This window comes from Panthera pardus, unplaced genomic scaffold (assembly GCF_024362965.1).
Source record: "Panthera pardus isolate Hobbes unplaced genomic scaffold, ASM2436296v1 HiC_scaffold_3, whole genome shotgun sequence".
Lineage (NCBI taxonomy): Eukaryota > Metazoa > Chordata > Mammalia > Carnivora > Felidae > Panthera > Panthera pardus.
In genome coordinates this window covers 56,967,755-56,989,918 of record NW_026526876.1, presented here as the reverse complement: position 1 = coordinate 56,989,918, position 22,164 = coordinate 56,967,755, and the positions used below count along the sequence as shown (strand labels likewise).

At 38.6% G+C, this 22,164-nt stretch overlaps 1 protein-coding gene across 15 annotated transcripts in view; it reads left to right on the top strand.

The window, feature by feature from the left end:
• The window catches only part of EFCAB5 (EF-hand calcium binding domain 5), a 190,315-nt gene that overhangs the window by 125,495 nt on the left and 42,656 nt on the right, over positions 1 to 22,164 (top strand). For 13 of the 15 annotated variants that reach the window (XM_019429688.2, XM_019429682.2, XM_053893211.1 and 10 more), the window contains 5 exons: positions 503 to 1,393; positions 3,081 to 3,155; positions 3,255 to 3,347; positions 4,852 to 5,066; positions 11,623 to 11,779. In XM_019429688.2, the coding sequence (XP_019285233.2) occupies positions 503 to 1,393; positions 3,081 to 3,155; positions 3,255 to 3,347; positions 4,852 to 5,066; positions 11,623 to 11,779 (1,431 nt within the window). The remainder of the gene's footprint in view (positions 1 to 502; positions 1,394 to 3,080; positions 3,156 to 3,254; positions 3,348 to 4,851; positions 5,067 to 11,622; positions 11,780 to 22,164) is intronic. The other 2 variants (XM_053893214.1, XM_053893213.1) reach the window with 1 other exon arrangement.

The following is a 22,164-nucleotide window of genomic DNA, read 5'->3' as shown; positions in this document are numbered from 1 at the left end:
TAATACATTCTAGCTCCATCCATGTCATTGCAAATAGCAAGATTTCGTCCTTTTTGATGGCGGAGTAATATTCCATTGTAAATATACCACATCTTCTTTATCCATTCATCAGTCAATGGACATTTGGGCTCTTTTCATAGTTTGGCTATTGTTGATAATGCTGCTATAAACATTGGTGTGTGTGTACCCCTTCAAATCTGGATAAATTCTATTTGTTTTGGCAGTTTTAAGCAACTCTGCAAGTAGAAAAAGAAGAATCATGTTCATTTCCAAAGCCACACCTTTTAGGAAGAGATGATTTCTAACTTACAGTAGTGAGCATCTTTTATGTTCCTTTGAATATCTTTTTGCCTCTTGTGTTGGAGGGAAAGCTGTCATTTATTTAAAACAATAAGCCTATGTTATAATTACTGTGATCAGTGCTGTTTTGCATTAATTTACTGGCTCTGATTCTGCATTATAAGATCAATTGTTTAAGTAAATATTTTGTTTTCTGCATTAGGGCCATTCATTGAATTTGAAGAGATAGACTTGCCTGAGTTCTGGGGAGACATGGATAATCAGAAACATATTTATGAAGACTTTGACAAAGTGCTCTTAGAGATAAATGCATTACTTTCTGAAAAACATGCTAGCAAAACCCAAAGCAAATTGTTAGAAACTCCAGAAGATCAACATAAACATGATGAATATACAGAATCAACACCACCAGAACAACAGAGAGGGACGACAGCAGAACAAGAACCAAACAGAATTTCAACCAAAGAACAAGAACAAGACAAAGAGTCTACTGGAAAAAAAGAACTATACAGAGAAATAGTAACAAAACAAACCCACACAGGGTCAACTCCAGAACAAGGATCAAGTAGAGAGTTAATAACAGAACAAAGACGACATAGTGATTCAGTAACAGAACAAGGACATAGTGATTCAGTAACAGAACAAGGACATAGTGATTCAGTAACAGAACAAGGACCACCACAAAGAGTATCATCTTCAAAACAAGGAGTCCACATGGAATCAACTGCAGAACAAGGACGCCACAGAGAATCAATAGCAGCACAAGGACCACACAGAGGGTCAATCTCAGAACAAGAATCACACAGAGAGTCAGTAACAGAACAAGAACCACACAAAGGGTCACGTGCGGAACAAGAACCATCTGGAGAGATAATTCCAGAAAAACAACAGGACATAGATTCAACTTTACAGTCAGGAAGAGGTAGTATCTTCAGAGAAAGTAGAAAATCTAGGGAGTCTGCTTCCTTTGAACATACTGAAATCCTCCCACAGGAAAAGAGGACTCAGGAGCAAATATATGAAGAGGAACTATTTGTGAGTCCTGAACTGCAAGAGGAGGTTCCAATATCAAGAAGAAAATATCATCTTTCAGGTAGTAATGCAGTTTTTCTATGACATTGGCTCCCTGTTTTGTGGAATGATTGTTAAAGTCTTTTCAGAAAATAATCATTTCAATTAGCATTTTTTCTGGCATATCAGATCAATCAAACCTTAGACATATTTAGCTACTGAATATGCATCTAGGCCTTGAACAATCAATTAAATGCAAACCAGAATGTTTCTGTTGTCAATTTACTTAGAATTCCTTTTGCACAGGAAGCCCATTCATAAAGAAGTAATCTGGTGATGTTACATATAGAAAGCTTCACTGGACTCCTGAAAAGGCAGTAGAAGCCCTTTAGTTTTAAATGTAGCGTGTAATATTAGAAGCCACTTTTAAAAATGTATTTTATTTCTTTTTTAAAATTTTTTCCTAGAGAGAAAGTGTGTGTGAGCAGGGGAGAGGGGAAGAAGGAGAGAGAGAATTCCAAGCAGGCTCCATGCTCAGTGCAGAGCTCAACACAGGGCTCCATCCTATGACCCTGGGATCATGACCCGAGCAGAAATCAAGAGAAGAATCAGACACTCAACCAACTGAGCCACCTAGACACCCCCAAAATTTTTTTTGTTTCGACTATAAAATGGGTCTTGCTTTTTTCAGTTATATAAAATATATGTTCTAGAAACATTTCTGAAGGTTACATTGAAGACAGAAAGCACCCTGCATTTCAAATATTTATTCTGCAAAAGACTTTTCCTCTGAATTACCTATTCCAATGTATGCCTTTTTTTTTTAAATCTAACTTAGAGAGCCAAACTCAATACCGCTTAAGACCTCAGTTAGGCACGAATATTTTAAAAGTTCTGCTCTTTAATTTTAAAGTCCCACGGTCCCAAAGAAAATCCTTATTTAAAACTCCTAAGAAATGAGTAACCTGTGTTGTAGTTTCTACATTATCATTAACTAATTTGAAATCTCTCATTTTTTCAGCATGATGTTTATTTCTTCACAAAAAGGGCCACTAATTTCTGGCTCTCCTTGTGTAGGAGGGATGCAGCTAGAAAAATTGTGAAGTTACTATTCAATTAGATGTTATTGGTGATGACTTGATTTTGGCTATGTGTAGCAGTGATTCAAAATGACAGTGTCTAAAAAAAACATAAAAATAAAACAAAATAGCAATGTATAAACAACATAGAAGTTTCTTTCCTTCTGATATAAAAGTCATGTGACAGCTCAGTCTCATGAAATCAGCAATGGCTCAAGTCCTATCTTGTGTCTCCCCTAACCACATAGTCCAGGATGGCTCACTAACATATCCACATTCTGACCAGAAGGTAAGGAGAAAGAAGAAGGGATAGGCATTACATCACTTGCTTACACATGACACTGGTCAGAATTTAGGCATTTGATGACACCTAGCTGTGACAGAGACTAGGAAATGTAGCCCTCATATTGAGTGGCCAGATTTGGGTACCAGGAATAGCTTTTGTCATAGAGCTGCTCTCGACAACTAGAGTTATTAAGTGATATCATTATGGTTCAGTGTGATATAACATATGTGGGAAATTATCTGATAGAAAGTTTTTAGTGTTCTGTATGCAAAGCATTTTTCTCATTTATTAACTTAGGAATTTATCATAGAATATATAATGTCCAATTCGAAGGCCTTTTATTTTTTTTTCAAGTTTTTATTTAAATTCCAGTTCATCGTGGTACTTTCTCTTATACCTTTTAGAAACTACAAAAAAGGAAGTTCAGAAAGATCCATCTTGTGAAAAGTCCCAAAAAATAGAAGGAAAGTCATGGTCAGGTGACTCCTCATTTAATCCTCCTTTCATTTATACTCTAGAACAAAAACATTATGAAAGTGAAATTAAATTGTCCATGTTATGGAATGTATATTTTTTAGGTGAACTTTTGACATGTAACTGGAATATGGATTATATCAAATGCGAAGAAGAAGAACAAGCAAACTTACTCTACAGTAGCTCCAGGTTCACAGGTACATGTCAGCAACCAAATTAGGAAGGATAGATGGCAGTCCAGTTGATGAATTTAATTTACTGTGGTACCCCATGAACTTAGCCAAGACACAATGGCAGGATGATCCTTGCATTATTTTGTCACTGAATTGATGGATCTAAATATATACAAGGTGGATGTTTTTGGTGGTAGTGTACATGTAGGCATGTGCTATTGATGAATGCTTTTCTGCCTTAAGTCATATGCATTAGTATATAATTTGTTTTGACCATTACATGGCCCTACAACTTCTTTGAAGCTATGATACAGGTGTACAAAAGGAATCAGATATTGGATATTAGAACTCAGTGGAAATCATTCCAGCTATTCCTCTCCCTTGTAGTCCCATAACTCAACATGTCAGACAGGTGAGAATATGTCATGTTTTTGAAGACTTATAAAGAAAGATCTACTCAACAGCAGAGAGAGCAAAGACTAACTTTTAGTTCTCAAATAAACCATGTATTAAACAATGATTATTCCAACCAGTACTCATATTACTACAATGCTATTTTATCATTTTATCTTTCATCAACAAGCAGTATATTTGATTACTAATCATATTAAGATTGTTTTCTTCCTATCAGCAAATTTTTTTCTCATTTAAGCCTGGGTCAAATAACAAACTTCCTATCCTCAAAATATTTTGGTAAAAATGCATGGCATTGGTCAAGCTCTTGTGGCCTATACTAGTTCATATTCTTCTGGTCTTACTTCTTTATTTCAGTTTTGCTTTACGACCTAAAAAACTGCATTGGTGATTATTTTCAAGTCATGTCAATCTCATATGGAAGGCATGAGGGCATGAATGATTGAATCGATGAATAAATCAAACATAAGTCACTGGGCTGATATCTTATGAAATATGCTTCATAACATTGAGCTTCAAGATAAATATATTAGTCAAGACTCTTTGGGGGAGAGATTGCAATGGTATTTATAGATTTGTTTAACTGTGAAGTCCAGACTACAGCTGGCTTCAGGCACAAATGAATCCAAGGGCTCAATAATAGCAGCGAGACACCATCTTTGCTTCTCAGCCCCGTTCCTCTCTGTGTAACTTTCAGTTTTAGGTAGTTTTCTTCATGTTGTGGCAGATATATTTATAAGAGTATTGCTAAGCCTATATCCTACTAGTTCAGGAATCAGAATACAAAAAGAGTGATTCTTCCCCAATAGTTCCCAAAAAAAGTTCTGGGGCTCATTCTCATTGGCATATGTAGTGGATTACATTGCTGTCATATAGAAATCATTGGCCAGACCTATGTCACGTAGTCATTCTTGTCACGAGGGTGGGGGAGGCTGAGTGCCACCTGATTAATCTAAACTGACAGTGGGGAAGAGATGTTTTCCTCATGAAGGGAGCATGGATTCCTAACAGGAAAAAAGTAGCAGGTGTTTATTACAATAAGTGCTCGTATATTTTCTCTAAGCTTTAAGAAATTGTTCACTTTACTGTTTGTTGTATGTTTCTTGCTTAATAGACCTACATGCAATTATCAGAAATATTCAGTCTTACAAGGAAGTAAAAGGTGGGAGTGCTTTCAATGAAGTTTCCTTCAATCTGCTCCAGTTTGTGCAACTTCTGGAGACATTTGTTGGTGAAGATGCCCCCCTGAGTGTCAGTGAGACCCTCACATCCTTTTTTAAGAGGGGCTATGTTGAAACAAAAGAGGAGAAAATAAGTGGCTTAGAACAGGTGAGTAATATTATTTATCAATAAAACAGGTGAGGTCAGAACGACAACAGCCTTGTGAGTTGACTGGACAAACATCCCTGCAGATGAGAAATTAAAGCAGAGTAGAATGGTCAAGGTCACACCCTAAATAAGCAATTAAGGGGGCTCGAACACAGGTCCCACAATCCCTGGGTCAGAGCAGCCTAGGGCTACACACACATAGACAGACCCCAGGCTCTAGCTTCTTCAGGCTGAAGTTGTCTTGACCCCTGATGGAGTCAGTGTCTGCTGCCAATGATCTTAAATGCAGATTTGTCTCTGTGTTAGAGGTGGAAGTCTTGCAGTTGAGTGGGGGAGCTCCTCCTAAGAAATTCAGAAAATTTCACTGAGTGAGCGAATTCTTTCTTGCAACAGGGACTGCTTCATGCATAATGTAATATGGTTCTGGATTTTGGAAATAAAAAGTCCTGTGTAAATCCAATGTAACAGCACTAATACATTAAGGGTCCCTTTGGAATTGCTCCTCAGCCTTCTCTACTCTGATTTAGGCCTTTTATCCTGCACATGGCCTCTTACTGTTTTTCCCACTTAATCCTCCTAGCACTCACTCCCAGCTGGCCTTGACTAAGGAGAGACTGGATAGGGCAGTGGTTGGGAGTATGGCTTCTGGAGGCAGAGCACCTAGACTCAAACCATGGTTCTGCTGCTTATTTGCTGTGTGACCTTGTGCCGGAGCCTTGACAGCAATGCTGGCTCAGTTGCCTTATTTTCAAATGAAGATATAATCGTAATGACCTCACCAGGTTGATAGGAGAGTTAGATGTGTTAATTCAAGTACTTAAACAGTGCCTGACCCATAATAAACCTTAACTATTATCATCTTCTTCAATTCTCTTGTCAGAAACCCTAAATAGTTATAGAATTGAGAACAGTGTTTAACCTGAAATAGACTTTCTTGGCCTCTTTTAACCCATGCACTCCAGCTCAGTTTCCCAAACCTGCCCTCCTGACTTGACTCATGCTGACCCAGTACTACCATCAGTTGAAGTCACTGCTGCCCCTCAAAGGCAGGCTCTCTGGTCAGAGAGAGCCTTTGAGCTCCTTTGAGCCATTCTAAGTATCTCAGTATCCAAGTTCCTCTAAAGTTGTAGAGGAGGGGCACCAGGGTGGCTCAGTCAGTTCAGGGTCTGACTCTTGATTTCGGGTCAGGTCGTGATCTCACAGTTCATGAGTTTGAGCCCCACATCAGGCTCTGCACTGACAGTGCAGACCCTGCTTGGGATTCTCTCTCTCTCCTTCACTCTCTTCCCCTGCTGTGTGCTCTCTTCTCTCTCTCTCTCAAAATAAATAAAATAAACTTTAAAAAATTATTTTAAAAAATAATAAAGTTGTAGAGGAAAGCTAAAGTCATCGTCATCAGACATGAAAAGTATTCTCCAAACAACTGACCATTTAAAAAATTACTTTCCACATAGACATTATTAAACAACAAAAATTCAACTGAGTAACTTTAAAGATCAAATTGGCTTGATTCAACAACTCATGAGTTCAGCAACATCTCATCCAGCAATAGAAAGGAGCTCTGAAGGGCTGCAAGGTTTTTTAAAAGGCAGAAATGGGGCTGGGAAGGCAAATTATTACTAAAGAATGCATTATTCCAGGAAGGTCGCCTTTCTAACAGGAACAGAAGGGGTCTATCAAGTGGATTATCTCACTAGTGCTGACTGGGTATTTCCATGATGACTGGTTAAAGGTTATGCCTGGGGAGCCGAAGGTGCACTTAGGTTAATTATTAAGCCATGATTTACTGACATGGGGCGTGGAACAAGCCTAGGGTCTCTTTTTTAACATCTCCCTACCTAACACCATCCATCCATCATAGCCCATTTCATACTTACGACTGTGGGATGTTGTAAACTTCTGACATTGACAATGCAACAAAATGGTGTCAAAGTAAAATTTAAGTTTTAAAACCTAGAATTTCATAAAGCCATGAAAGTGTTATTGCAAAACTGCTCAAAATGATTGCAGTCATTGGCAAATGAGGATCTGAGAGTCAGGTCCATTAACAAATGAAGAACTTCATGGAACCAAGTAGGTACTTCATGGGGGTGATTTGAGTATCAATGAGATAATGGATAAAGAGAGGCCTTCAGATGTGGTATATATACACAGTGGAATACTACTCGACAATGAAAAAATAAAGAAATCTTGCCATTTGCAACAGTGTGGATGGAACTGGATGGTATTATGCTAAGCAAAGTAAGTCAGTCAGAGAAAGATACCATGATTTCACTCATGTGGAATTTGAGAAACTCAACAGATGAACATAGGGGAAGGGAAGGAAAAATAAGATAAAAACAGGGAGGAAACCATAAGAGACTGTTAAATACAAAGAACAAACTGAGGGTTGCTGGAGTGGGGGGCCGGGGGTGTGGGTTAAATGGGTGACAAGCGTTAAGGAGGGCACTTTTCGGGATGAGCACTGGGTGTCATATGCAAGAGATGAATCACTGGGTTCTTTCTATTCCTGAAGCCAGACTACACTTCATGTTAACTAACTTAAATGTAAATAACAAAAAGAGAGAGAGAGAGAGGCCTTCAGGAAAACTGAGGAAGTCCTTGACTAACTTTTGCAAAAATGACTGATTGCCCTATGGAAATGGTGTCCTATTGGGCAATCATATAATTTTAGGTAGGAAATATACTTAAAATAATTTTGTTCTACGAATTATCCCATAGTTGCAATTACATTTTGTTAAGCGATACTAGGTTTAGTAGTTTTATTTTGCAAGAAGTTCCAATCAAACCTTTTCTACCATTTATTGTATGCCACTCTGGTCTCCATTTTAAGTAGGTTGACTCAGAGAAGCCTTTTCAGGTCTCAGTTCTTTTTGGATAATGAGCGCCTTTTAACTTATTTTTATCTGCCCCATCTTCCCTAACAGACAGCACATTCCTAGGGCATACGGTGCTGAGACAGAGAGAAATGCCATGTCATCATCTCATGGGACAGTGGGGGCAGATATGCATGAGTCACCGATGAAGCCTGTGCAGACCCATAGCCCTTGTTAAATGAATGAGTTCTGGTGTATTCAGAGCTGTTGGAAGCAAAGACAGTGAGGGTCCCCACCAATGAGAGGTGACTAGATGACCTCAGATACCCAGGCTCTTGTCTTCAGTTCTGTCTGGGCTTTTCAAGCATTGGCAGTGATCTCCAAAAGTCTGGAATGCTTTGCAGGGCAGGGCTGGGTGAAGGACATGAGAGTGGTAAGGGTGATCAGGGATGCCCTTGTAAGGAGAGGCAGAGGCCCCTGCTGCCACTCCTCTGACCACCCCTCCAGTAGCATACAGAAGTTGTGTAAAGTGGCTTTATGTGCTCTGGTTCATTCCTGCCTGTTATGGTTCAGAACTTTTTAAAACTGAGCTTCATTACCAGACTGAATGATGGAGTTTTCCCAGTCCCAGTCCCCGGGAAGGTGCCTGGAAAGAGGAAGTTACCTTCCTACTTGGGAGTAGAGGTGAGAAGGGCCAACTGGCACCAATGATCACCCCAGCTGCAAGCAGTGACTGCTTGGTAAAGGACCACCAAACCTAGCAGAGGACAAAAAAAAAAGGCCAGCTGCTGCAGGCCTTTCTGTTCAGCCCTATTTTTTTTTTAAGATTTATTTATTTTTGAGAGAGAGAGCACAAGCAGGGAAGGGGCAGAGCTGGGGGGAGGGGGGTGGACAGAAGATCCAAAGTGGGCTCTACACTGACATCAGTGAACTTGATGCGGAGCTCGAACTCATGAACCATGAGATCATGGCCCGAGCTGAAGTTAGACACCCAACTGACTGAGCCACCCAGGTGCTCCCAGCCCTCCTTTTGCCTGACAAAATTGGGTTAGCCCTCAGGCCCATGAGACAGTCCCAGAGTTAATGCCTCAGAACTGTGTGGGAGCAGGTGGAGGAGGTGTATACATGAGGCACGACCTTGAAAACTGTCTCTAGCAGGAACACCTGATGCTCTAGCAGCTTCCCCAAGCTCCTGGGAAAGATTGCCTTTGTTGCATCCCTGGTAGACTCATAAGGAACTGTTGTTAATAAAATGTCCCCATTTTAAATGCCTTGATTTATAAGTCTCCGAGGAAGCATGCATGAAAGGAGGGCAGAGAACTGAGCCTCAGGAATACTAATACTTAGGAAGCAGGGAAAGGACTGTCAGACAAAGCCCCTGAGAGCCAGTTGTAGAGGTGTAAGAGCCAGCAGGAGGTTTGCCATGCTATGAAGTGCTTTGAGAAGGAATGCTTTGGAACAGGGGCTGGAGTACCTGGCTAGTCCTTGGGGACATCTGAGGACAGTGTCAGCAGGGCAGAAGGAGCCTCTAAGACAGCAGCTGGTTTATCAAGTCAGATGAAAGAATCAGACCCCTGAGGTGCCAGGGGACCGAGGTCATGTCCCAAGGGCTGACAGAGACCTCAAGAGTGGATGCCCTCCCAGTAAACAATGTATACTAGCTTATACCAGCACCTTCTTGGTGACCTGAAAGAATCTCCAGTTCTAGGGATTGACCTTCCAAATGGCGAAGTACAGTAGAGGAACCATTTATAACTAACATTCATCTGTTTAAACTTGGGTGACAAAGTCTTAAATATGTTCAGCTACCTTGGGTCCCTTTGGCATTGGAGATGGCAGAGAGGATCATATGAATGCAAGGTCTTCACTTCCTTTTACAACCTTGGGCTCTAGGATCCTCATGGAGGCTTTTTTACTAGATAGAGCACACAGCCCAGGCCCTGGCGTCTGCCTCAGACATCTATACCGAAGAGGTAAGAGCCACTGGCCCTGCCTCCCCTGCTCCTCAGCCTGGAGAGCTGGTCTACATTTTACAGTTCAGTCTGTAGTCAGGATCCTCAGCAAAGTGACGTTACATCAGTCTCCACAGGGCTCAGGAGTTCTTTGATGCTGCCTCTACCCCAATAAGCAGTTCTTCTGTTGGCCCCCTTCCCATTGCTTTTATACAACTTTAAAGCATCAATACACCTGATGCATCTGTTTAAAAATTTTTAATTCTTTAGTAATATATATATATATATATATATATATATATATAAACTTAAAATTTTTAACCTGTATCCATTAAAAATTTTTAATTCTTTAATAAAATATATACATGAACTTAAAAAGTAAAATAAAACAGGTGAGGTTACTATTATTAGTAAATCTCTAACCTCAGTTACTCCTAATGTGGCTTTTTAAAAATTTACAATCAAACTTATCATCTTATTTCAATGAGCATAGTCATTAAATATTTTATTTTATTGTCAAATGGTCCAAGATCACACTCCAGAGAATTCATTCCCCTAATAATAACATGATTGCTAGTGTCAAGAGATGGTTTATTGTACAGCTTTGTTTTTCCTCCTCTGAAGCTTGCAGAGCAGATTCTGAGGACCACATATGTGTATGTGCAAAAATGTGTGTGTGTGTGTGTGTGTGCACTGTTTATCTGCTTTGTGAATGCATTTACAAGTGCACATACCTAGAAGTACAATTATGATTTGAATATATATTTTTATTCATGTGAATCCAGGTATTACATATTTCCTAAAAACTTACTACTTACTTGAGTGATAGATAAATGCATACATGTTAGCTGATATAAACAATTTATGTGCTCTTTTGTGAAATATGTAAATTACATTCTCCAGGCATATCCATCAGCCTCATGAGTCTTCTCAACCTAATTCTAGAGTTGATATCCCTTTTGCCTCCTCAATTGCAGTTCCCCCTTTTAAACAAATTCTATATATTCACTTTCTTTTAGTGATTAAATCTAGATAACAGTTACTATTTTTTTTTAAGTTTATGTATTTATGTTGAGAGAGAGCACACAAGTTGGGGAGGAGCAGAGAGAGAGAGGGACAGAGAGAGAATCCCAAGCAGGCTCTGCACGGTCGAGAGGCTCAAACTCATGAACCATGAGAGATCATGACGTGAGCAGAAGTTGGATGCTTAACAGACTGAGCCACCCAGGCACCCCGATAATAGTTACTATCTGACTGATATTATAATTAATCTAGTAAAAAATCTAAAAGGTAAATAAAACCAACGTCCAGTTAGGTCAATGTTAAATATAAAAAGTAATTTTTGAACATGGTTGTTTTTCATTTTTTGAACACTGCCAGTCATCCTCCTTAACTACATAGCATATCCCCCTCCCCACCCCCCAAGAACCCAGGTCAAGCATACCATACGTTTATCACATTCCTGAGCAAACAGCAAGGGAGTGGAAAGGAATGAATCAAAGATTCTTAAGGAGTGTGGCCCCCTTTCTAAGTTAATGTGTTTTAGTCCAATGCAGAGAATGCCTGTTTTTGTTTTTGTTTTTGGTCTAGAGGTGAAACAGAGAAATAGTATTTAGAGTATTAACATTAAATGCTTCATTTTACCATTAATATCATGCTTAGTCCAAGTTTTTTCAATAAAGCTGTTTTTAGAAATAGTGCTTCACTTTGGGGGGAATAAACCTAGGATGGCAGCTAGCACAATAAATAGTGTGTCTTCTGTGCTTTGTTATCCGGTTTCTATCCTAGATTAGACATAATGCTTCCAGAGTCCGACGGGAACTTCTCCTAGAAGCCCTGTTTCAGAAGTGGGACAGTGATGGCTCAGGCTTCCTGGATCTGAATGAAGTTGATGAACTCTTGTACACATACAAGGAGGGAATGGAAAAAGAATCTATGAAGAAAGGTAAAAAGATGAGAATTTTCTCATTAAAACTGTGGTAACAACTTGGTTTCAAGTTTTCTAGTACTATGTCATACATAGTTAAAACTCTCATTTTGAAGCCACAAGACACCACTTCACGGCTATTAGAATGGCTATAATTTTTTCAGTTTTATTGAGATAAAACTAACATATAATGTTGTGTAAGTTTCAAGTGTACATGTGTTGGTCTGATATCTTTATATACTCTGAAATGATTACCACAGCAGCATTAGTTAACACCTCTATCACTTCACATAATTACCATTTCTTTTTTGTGGTGAGACCATGTGAGATCTATTCTCTTAGCAAATTTAAGTATATAATATTGTTAACTATAATCACCATGCTGTACATTAGATCCACAGAACTTATTCATCTTATAGCAAGTTTATACCCTTTGACCAACAATCCCCCATTTCCCCCAACCCCATCCCCTAAGAACCACCATTTGACATTCTCAGTTTGGCTTTTTTAGATTCCACATATAAGTGATATCACACAGTATTTGTCCTTCTTTGTCTGATTTCACTCAGCATAATGCTTTCAAGATCCATCCATGGCAACACTCTATCTTTTTCATGGATGACTAATACTCCTGTGTGTGTGTGTGTGTGTGTGTGTGTGTGTGTGTGTGTGTGTGTGTGAATCACACTTTCTTTATCCATTCATTCACTGATGGTTAGTTTTTTTTCATACCTTGGCTATTGTGAATAATTTTGCAATGAACATGGTGATTCAGGTATCTCTTCGAGATTGTGATTTCATCTCTTTCCATTAGATACTCAGAAGTGGAATTGCTGGACAATATGATAACTCTATTTTGTTAATGTTTTTTATTTGTTTGTTTTGAGAGAGAAAGAGAGAGGGCACAAGTGAGGGAGAGGGGCAGAGGGAGAGAGAGAGAATCTTAAGCAGGCTCCATGCTCAGCACTCAGCATGGAACTCAACGTAGGTTCGATCCCACAGCCATGGAATTGCAACCTGAGCCAAAATCAAGAGTCAGATGCTCAACTGACTTGAGCCACCCAGACACCTCTATTTTTAATGTTTTGAGAAACATCCATACTGTTTTTTATAGTAGTTGTACCAATTTACATTCCCACCGACAGTGCACACTGGGTCCCTTTTCTCCACATCTTTGCCAACACTTGTTATCTCTTGTCTTTTTGATAACAACAACTCTGACAGGTGTGATATGACATCTCATTGTGACTTTGATTTGCATTTCTCTAATTGTTAGTGATGTTGAGCATCTTTTCATGCACTTTTTGGTTATCTGCATGTCTCTGGAAAATTCAGTTTCTTTGCCCATTTTTAAATTTTTTTTTTCTGAGCAGTGTGGAGGTTCCTCAGAAAATTAAAAATAGACCTACCCTATGACCCAGCAATAGCACTGCTAGGAATTTATCCAAGGGATACAGGAGTACTGATGCATAGGGGCACCTGTACCCCAATGTTTATAGCGGCACTCTCAACAATAGCCAAATTATGGAAAGAGCCTAAATGTCCATCAACTGATGAATGGATAAAGAAATTGTGGTTTATATACACAATGGAATACTACGTGGCAATGAGAAAAAATGAAATATGGCCTTTTGTAGCAACATGGATGGAACTGGAGAGTGTGATGCTAAGTGAAATAAGCCATACAGAGAAAGACAGATACCATATGGTTTCACTCTTATGTGGATCCTGAGAAACATAACAGAAATCCATGGGGGAGGGGGAGGGAAAAAAAAAAAAAAAAAAAGAGGTTAGAGTGGGAGAGAGCCAAAGCATAAGAGACTGTTAAAAACTGAGAACAAACTGAGGGTTGATGGGGGGTGGGAGGGAGGGCAGGGTGGGTGATGGGTATTGAGGAGGGAACCTTTTGGGATGAGCACTGGGTGTTGTATGGAAACCAATTTGACAGTAAATTTCATATATTAAAAAATAAAAAAAATAAAAAAAAATTTTTTTTTCTGTTTAGGTGCATGAGTTCCTTATATATTTTGGATTTTAACCCCTTATCAGATATAGGATTTGCAAAAATCTTCTATTCTGTAGGTTTCCTTTTCATTTTGTTGATTGCTTCTTTTGCTGTGTAGAATCCTCTTCGTTCAATGTACTTCACTTATTTACTTTTGCTTTTGTTACTTATGTTGTATACTTTAAAAATAGAAAAATAGCAAGTGTTGACAAGGATGTAGAGAAGTTGCAACCCTCGTACATTGTTGGTGGGAAGTGTAGAAAATGTCAGAGCTATCAGGAGTGTATTGTGTTGTAGAGTGCTTTGTCCAAGACCTTAACTCTTATCTAGTTAGATTCCTTCCATGTGCCTAGCTACCCTCACTCTTGGGGTTAAAAAAATCCAAAGCATTCCTCAATTCTGCCTATTTTCTCTTCTTGTTGTATCTTTCTGCCTCTACAAGGTCCGATTCATCTCTCAAGTCGGTCTGGCTTGCAAGTTTCTCCTGAATTTACTAACTTAACCACTAAATTCTCCTTAATGACTTTTCTTGTCCTATACTACATTTTTCTCTTCTGATCAAACTTCCCAATAAAAAGTTACTAAAATTCTTATTCTAGTATAATAAGTTTCCTCATTCATTTGATTAGATTCTAGTATAAATGATTTTGCTTTTTACTGGGTTTAAGGATTTATCTGGTGACTCTTGCATATTAGATTTCCAATTCTTAAAGTGTATAGTAAGTGAAAGAAAGAATGATCGGGGTTAGTTAAGTTCTTCAACCTTTTAAAAAATTATTGTATTCGTTTATCTTCAAATGTACCTAAGTTTATCAATTGTCATGTGTTCTTCATTCACTACATCTTCTGCAAACTTGACATTAAACTACACTACTTGTCTTAGACTGCATCCAAAGAATGGAATTTCAAAGGGCACAATGAGATGGTTTCCACTTATAAAGTGGGAAAATTTTATAATATAAAACCATGTTCTATAGAGGAAAACACCACACAATGGTCAGGAGAGCTGGGTTCCAATACTGGATCTTTCACTTAATGGTCACAGGACCAAAGAGAAGTTACTGAACCTCAATAGATTCAGGGGTCCTCATTTGTAAAATGAAGGAGTTAGACGTGATAATTTCTAGAATTTAAGAAACCTGAGGATGACATTATAAGGAAGTTCCAATATATATGAGTGAAGTACAGCAGTAGGGATAGGTAGAAAGTATAAAATGTAATGGGTTAAGCCCAGCAAATGAGAATGAGGAAAGTAATGAGGAGACAGAAACTGCTGCCAGAAATAAATTTCTGCAAGCAGGAAGAACAAATTATTCCCTGCAAGGGTAGGCTTATACAAAATGACTCTCTCTGAACACATGTTGGTAGCCACCTGGCCTGAGGAGATGATTGCTGAGCTGATGGCCATATGGAAGAAGAAAGGCAGATTTAGCTTCTTTTAAAAAGGGAGAAAATTCCAAATTCAAACATTAGCTAATAACTGATCAGCAAATCTTCAAATAGCTCTTTGTTTCATTTTGTTTTGTTTTGCTCTACCCTTCTTATCTATTTCTGTGTCCAAGATTAAAAATTGGATAAAAATTGGAGAAATAGGATAAAGCCACAGAATTAGAAGTGTCTATAAATGTTTCTGCTGGTATTCTCAAAATGGAAGTTGTCTATATAGAGGGGGCAACTTGAAACTTTTAGCTGGTAATTTCCCTGTTTATTCTTGTCTAATACAGCTCAATCTTTAGAGGAGAAATATTACATATAAAATCTGTAAAACATGTGACCTGTCTACACTGTAGAACTTAATGGAATAGATCACTCTTTCCCCATTACTTCCCATGGAATAGCTGTTAACATTTCTGGATATATATACCCTCTAATTTCCTATTAAATGATAAAATTTACTTTAATATAAAAATTTCTATATAAGTAGGACATTTAACTCTCTTAAAGTTATGAAATTTTGTCCATTCGTCAGTGGATCCTGAGAAACTTAACAGAAGACCATGGGGGAGGGAAAGGAAAAAAAAATGGTTAGAGAGGGAGGGAGCCAAAACATAAGAGAGTCTTAAAAACTGAGAACAAACTGAGAGTTGATGGGGAGTGGGAGGGTGGGGAGGGTGGGTGATGGGTATGGAGGAGGGCACCTGTTGGGATGAGCACTGGGTGTTGTTTGGAAACCAATTTGACAATAAATTTCATATTTAAAAAAATAATAATAAAATAAAATAAAATGTTATGAAATTTTTGTGATGCATTTTGTAACCAAATTCCAGAAATCTTGAACACTTATGAACCATGTTTATTCAGAAAAATCTCATTGAAAAACTCACATAGTGGTTTTTTTTTTTTTAATATTTATTTATTTTTGAGAGAAAGAGCAAGCAGGGGAGGGGCAGAGGGAGAGAAAGAGAATCCCAAGCAGGCTCCACACTGTCAGCACAGAGCCCAATGAGGGGCTCAAACCCACCAACTGTGAGATCATAACCTGAGCTGAAATTGAGAGTCGGACGCTTAACCAACTGATCCACCCAGGCATCCCACATAGTGTTTTTTAAAGAAACTGAAAACCGGACAAGTAGTTAGTGTAAAACAACTGCTGTTTCTTTACTCTGCAACAAGGGATCTTTAAGAAACTCTTCAGTCTTTCCTTGATTGTCGTGTCTTTGACAATTTGAAGATTATAGGCTGTTTGTTTATAGTATGTCCTCCTTTTAGGTTGGTCTAATGTTTCCTTATGATTAAATTCAGATTATTCATCTTTACCAGGAATGTCACGTAAGTGATGCTATGTTCTTCTCATTGAATCCTAGCAGAAGTCCCATGATAATAACATGATGTCTGTGGAGGTTCTTCAAAAAATTAAAAATAGGACTACCCTATAATCCAGTAATCAAACTACTGGGTATTTACCCAAAGAATACAAAAACACTATTTCAAAAAGGTACATGCACCCCTATGTTTATTGCAGCATTATTACAATAGCCAAACTATGGAAGCAGCACAAGTGTCCATGATAGATGAATGGATAAACAAGTGAAATCTTATGGTATTTGTCTTTGACGGGCTTATTTCACTTGGCATTATACTTTCTAGCTCCATCCATGTTGTTGCAAATGGTAAGATTTCATTCTTTTATATAGCTGAATAATTCAGCCATAATTTGTTAAGAAACAAAACAAACAAGCAAAGGGGAGAAAAGAGAGAGAGACAAGCCGAAAAATAGATTCTTAACTATAGAGAACAAATAGATGGTTGGGGAGGGGGGGCGGTGGCGCGGCTAGGTGAAATAGTAGCTGAAGGGCCTTAAAGACGAACTTATCTTGATGAGCACTGAGTAACATATGGAATTGTTTAATCACTATGTTGCACCTGAAACCAATGTAACACTGTATGCTAACTACACTGGAATTAAAAAAAATTTTTAAAGATGATATCTATCAGTCCCTTCCATTTAAAAATTACTCTTTCTCCCTTTGTAATTAATCTCTACACCCAATGTGGGGTTTGAATTTACAACCCCGAGATTAAGAATCCCACACTCTACTGACTGAGCCAGCCAGGTGCCCCAGAAACATTCTCTTCCTTATCAAACTTTTTATTTATTTGTTATAACAGTATGTATTCATGGTTTCCTATTTTATTCAACATGTTGTAATCCAACACTATCATTATTTATTTTAATGTTCCTATTGTCTCAGATTTGACCAATGGGAGTCCTTTCAGTCTGAATTTTATGTCTTCCCCTTCCCTCCAATATTCTATTATGAAAAATTTCAAACATACAGCAAAGCTGAGAGAATTTTATAGTGAACACCTATATATCCATCACCTAGATTCTATCATTAACATTTTATTACACTTTTAAAAATTATTTATTCATCTCTTTATCCCTCCATTTCTCTTATTTTTTTATACATTTCAAAATAAATTGCTGACCCCAATACACTCCTCCCTAAACACTTTGGCATGTGTATCTTTAATTAGAATTCAATATATGTTAACAGCTTTTTTTCTTTTGAGGTAAAATTAAACAAATGAAACACAAATTTTAAGTGTACATTCACTGAGTTTTGGCAAATACATAGATTGTGTATCCAATACCCCTATTAAGATATAGAACACTAAGTTCCCTCATGCCTCTTTCTCACTCAATCCCCACCACCCAATCCCCAAGACAACCACCCTTCTGGTTGTTTTCCACTACAGATATGTTTTATCTCTCTGAGTTCATATATATGGAATCATTTGTATGTACCCTTTTGTGTAAGGCTTCTTTCACTCAGCATATTTTTTTTCTTGAGATTCTTACATGTTGTTTTGTGTACCAACAATTTCCTCATTTTGTTTGTTTGTTTGTTGAGTAGTATTCTGTTGTATGAATAAACTGTAGGTTGTTAGTCCATTCTTCAACTGGTAGTCATTTAGACTGATTTCATTTCTTGGCTATTATGAATAAAGATGCTATAAACAATCTTGCACAAATCTTTTGTGCAGATACATGTTTTTATTTCTTTTATAATAAATACCAAGCGGTATGATTTCTGGGCTATAGGGTAGATATATTTTTAGTTATATTAAGAAACTGACAGAATATTTCCTGTGTCCTTTTAACATGTATCCATCATTCTTTGAGTACTTCCTTGCTTTGCACAATGAGATGTTCTAGATTCATCTTATACTTTCCTACTGCCAGCATGGAATCACCCATTTCTCTAAGGAACCTTGGTTTCTTTTAGTGGAGAATCGTATTTAGAGGCCAAGATCTTGGTTCTTTTTTTTTTTTTTTTAATGTACAATTTTAATGATTTTTAAAATTTATTTATGTATTTATTTGTTTATCTTTGAGAGAGAGAGTGTGAGTGAGGGGCAGAGAGAGGGAGAGAAAGAGAATCCCATGAGGTGCACAGAGAAAGGGAGAGAGAGTGCAGAGCCCAGAGCAGGGCTCCAGCTTACCCAATGTGGGGGCTTGAACTCACAAATCATAAGATCATGATCTGAGCCGAAATTGGATGCTTAACTGACTGAGCCACCCAGACATCCCAAGATCTTGGTTCTATACATGCTCATTGCTTCCAGGTCCCTGCTCCCAAGTTTCTCATAGGGAGTGTGTGTGTGTGTGTCTGTGTACACAAAAATTTACATCTGTACATATCTCTGTAAATATCTATTAATATTAAAAGCTGTAAGTTCAAGGCACCTGCCTGGCTCAGTTGGTGGAGCATGTGGCTCTTGATCTCAGGGCTGTGGGTTTGGGGCCCATATTGGGTGTAGAGATTACTTAAAAGTAAACTCTTTAAAGAAAAAAATAACTGTAAGTTCACACTCATACCTCCAAGTCCAAAATAGTAACAGAGTTCATTCTAGTTTTCTCCCTTTTTGTAGCTCTCTTCTTCTCTCTTGCTTGTATTATCCTAAATTTGTTTATTTATCTAATCAGTCCTCTTGTATGGAACTAATCTCCCATCACACTGTCCTCTCCCCCACACTGATGTTCTTTCCTTCTCACTACACTTAAGTCTCAACACCCTGTATTAATCTCCCTTCCCCCAGTTGCCCTCCTTACTCTGCTCAGGCTCTAACATCCCACAACATTCCCCCCACACACACACCTCACGAGGATGCCTCTCATACATCCCCTTAAGTTCTGGCATTCTGTGACAAGAGACCTTTTCATGTAGATGCTCTCCTTAATCAAACTTCTGATTCCTCATGCTGAGCTAAGTCCTACCTGGAAGACCTAATTTTGCTTGGGTCCTGATTCCCCATGTTGGGCTGCCCCTATACACAGACACCCTCCTCACTCTGTTTATGTTCTGACTTCCAAAATCAAACTGTCCTTCCATTTGGATACCCTTCTCACTCTTCTCAGGCCTAATACCCCATGTTGGGCATCTACCCCATGTGGGTATCCTCTTCATCCTGCTTGGGTTCTCACACCTCAAGCCAAACCACCTCTGCAGGGCCACCCTCTTGACTCACATAGGCTGAGATTGCCCTTGCACCTGGGTAACATCCTCACCTGCTCAGGCTCTGACAACCCATGCCTATCACTTCCTGAACAATGCCCTCCTTACCCCACGGGATTTATGCTACCCTGTTCTGCGCCACTGGGCTTACTTTGACCAGGAGCAAATGCTTACCATGCCTTACCTCACCAATGGCTTTAGGACCTAATTGTTCAAGAAGGGAAAGGAATAAAAAGAGGAGGAGAAGGAGGAGGAGGAGGAGGAGGAGGAGGAGGAGGAAATGGAAGAGGAAGAACCCACAAGTTAATTTAATTCAAGACTATATCAGTTAGGACCCTTTGAGTTCAAGTAATAGGAAGCCCAGCCTAGAGTGGTTAAACAAACAAAAAAAAAACTTTATTGGTTCATATGATAGAAAAGTCCAGGGCTAGTTCAGAACACAGATTTGGGAGTTCAAATAATGACATGAGGACAAGTGTCTGCTTCTTTCTTTTTCTTTTTCAGTCTGATCTTGCTCTTTTCTATGTTTTGACTCATCTTCATACAGCCTTCCCCCTTGTTGAGTCCAGGTACAATCTCACATCCTCCAGTCCAGTGGGAATAAAAAGGAAAATATCCTCTTGCTAGCAAAGAGTTTGGCATTAGTCTGGACTAAACCAACCACTCTGCCTGAAGGAATAGAATGTCCTGACTGGTTTAGGCCTGAGATGCATGCTACATCTCTAGAACCATGATTGGAATCCTACTCAAACAAACGAAGTGAGATGAGAATGGAGTAGTTTCCCCAAAACAAAATTTGGGATACTAGTAATAGAAAGACGAATGGATGTGATAGAGCAAAAATTAACAAAAGTTCACACTAGAGGGGAGAAGTTAAGATGACGGAGAAGTAGGGGGACCTTGGGCCTTCTTCATTCCTCAAACACAGCTGTATTGAGGTCAGGTCACTTGGAGCACCCAGGAAATCAATCTGTGGACTGGCAGAAGGATCTCCCTGGTCGGAAGGAGATAGTGCGGCAGGTGCGAGGCTCATTTTAACAGACAAATCAAAGCACGCCTAGTTGAATATCCAAATACTCCCAACTGTAAGCAAGGAGGAGCTCTGTAGAGGACTGACAAGTGGGAAAGAGCAGCCAAAATGCAACAGCAGAGGGTAAACAGCATACATCAAAAAAACTTCCTAAAGTGCCAGGCTCTTGACAGTGTATGACCCCTTTTTAATACAGTATTATTCTCAGGTGAAGGAAACATAGCAAGCTTTCAAAACATGCAAAAGACAGAAACTTAGCCAAAATGACAAGTGGGAGGAATTCTCCTCAAAAGAATGGTCAAGAAGAAATCACAGCCAGGGACTTGCTCAAAATAGATATAAGCAATATATCTGAAAAGGAATTTAGAACAATAGTCATAAGACTACTAGCTGGGCTTGAAAAAAGCATAAAAGACACCAGAGAAACCCATCCTCCAGAGCTCAAAGATCTGAAAACTAGTCAGGCTGAAATTAAAAATGCTATAACGGAGTTGCAAAACCAACTGGATATATTCACAATGAGGATTGAAGAAGCAGAGGAGAGAATAAGTGATATAGAAGATAAATTTATGGAAAATAATTAAGTTGAAAAGAAGAGGGAAAGAAAACTAATAGATTACCAAGGGAAACTTAGGGAACTCAGTGATTCTAGAAAGCAAAAACAATATCCATATCATAGGAGTCCCAGAAGAAGAAGAGTGGGAAAAAGAGGCAGAAGGTTTATTTGAACAAATTTTAGCTGAGAACTTCCCTAATTTGGGGAAGGAGATAGGCATTCAAGTCCAAGAAGCACAGAGAATGCCACTCAAAATCAACAAAAATAGAACAATACCATGGCATATCATAGTGAAATTTGAAAATACAAAGATAAAGAGAGAATTCTGAAAGCAGCTAGGGACAAAAGTTCCTTAACCTACAAGGGTAGACACATAAGGTTAGAGGCAGACCTGTCCACTGAAACTTGGCATGCCAGAAGGGAGTGGGAGGAAATATTCAACGTGCTGAATGGGAAAAATATGCAACCAGGAATTCTTTATCCGGCAAGGCTGACATTCAGAATAGGAGAAATAAAAAGAGTTTCCCAGACAAACAAAAACTAAAGGAGTTCATGACCACTAAACCAGCCCTGCAAGAAATTTTAAGGAGGACTCCACAACTCTACAGGTAAAATAATGGCACTAAATTCATGTCTTTCAAAAATCACTATGAATGTAAATGGACTAAATGCTCCAATCAAAAGACAGAGGGTATCAGCATTGATAAAAACAAGACTCATCTATATGTTTCCTACAAGAGCCTCATTTTAGACCTAAAGACACCTTCAGATTGAAAGTGAGGAGATGGAGAACCATCTATCATGCTAATGGACATCAAAAGAAAGCCAGAGTAGCCATACTTATATCAGAAA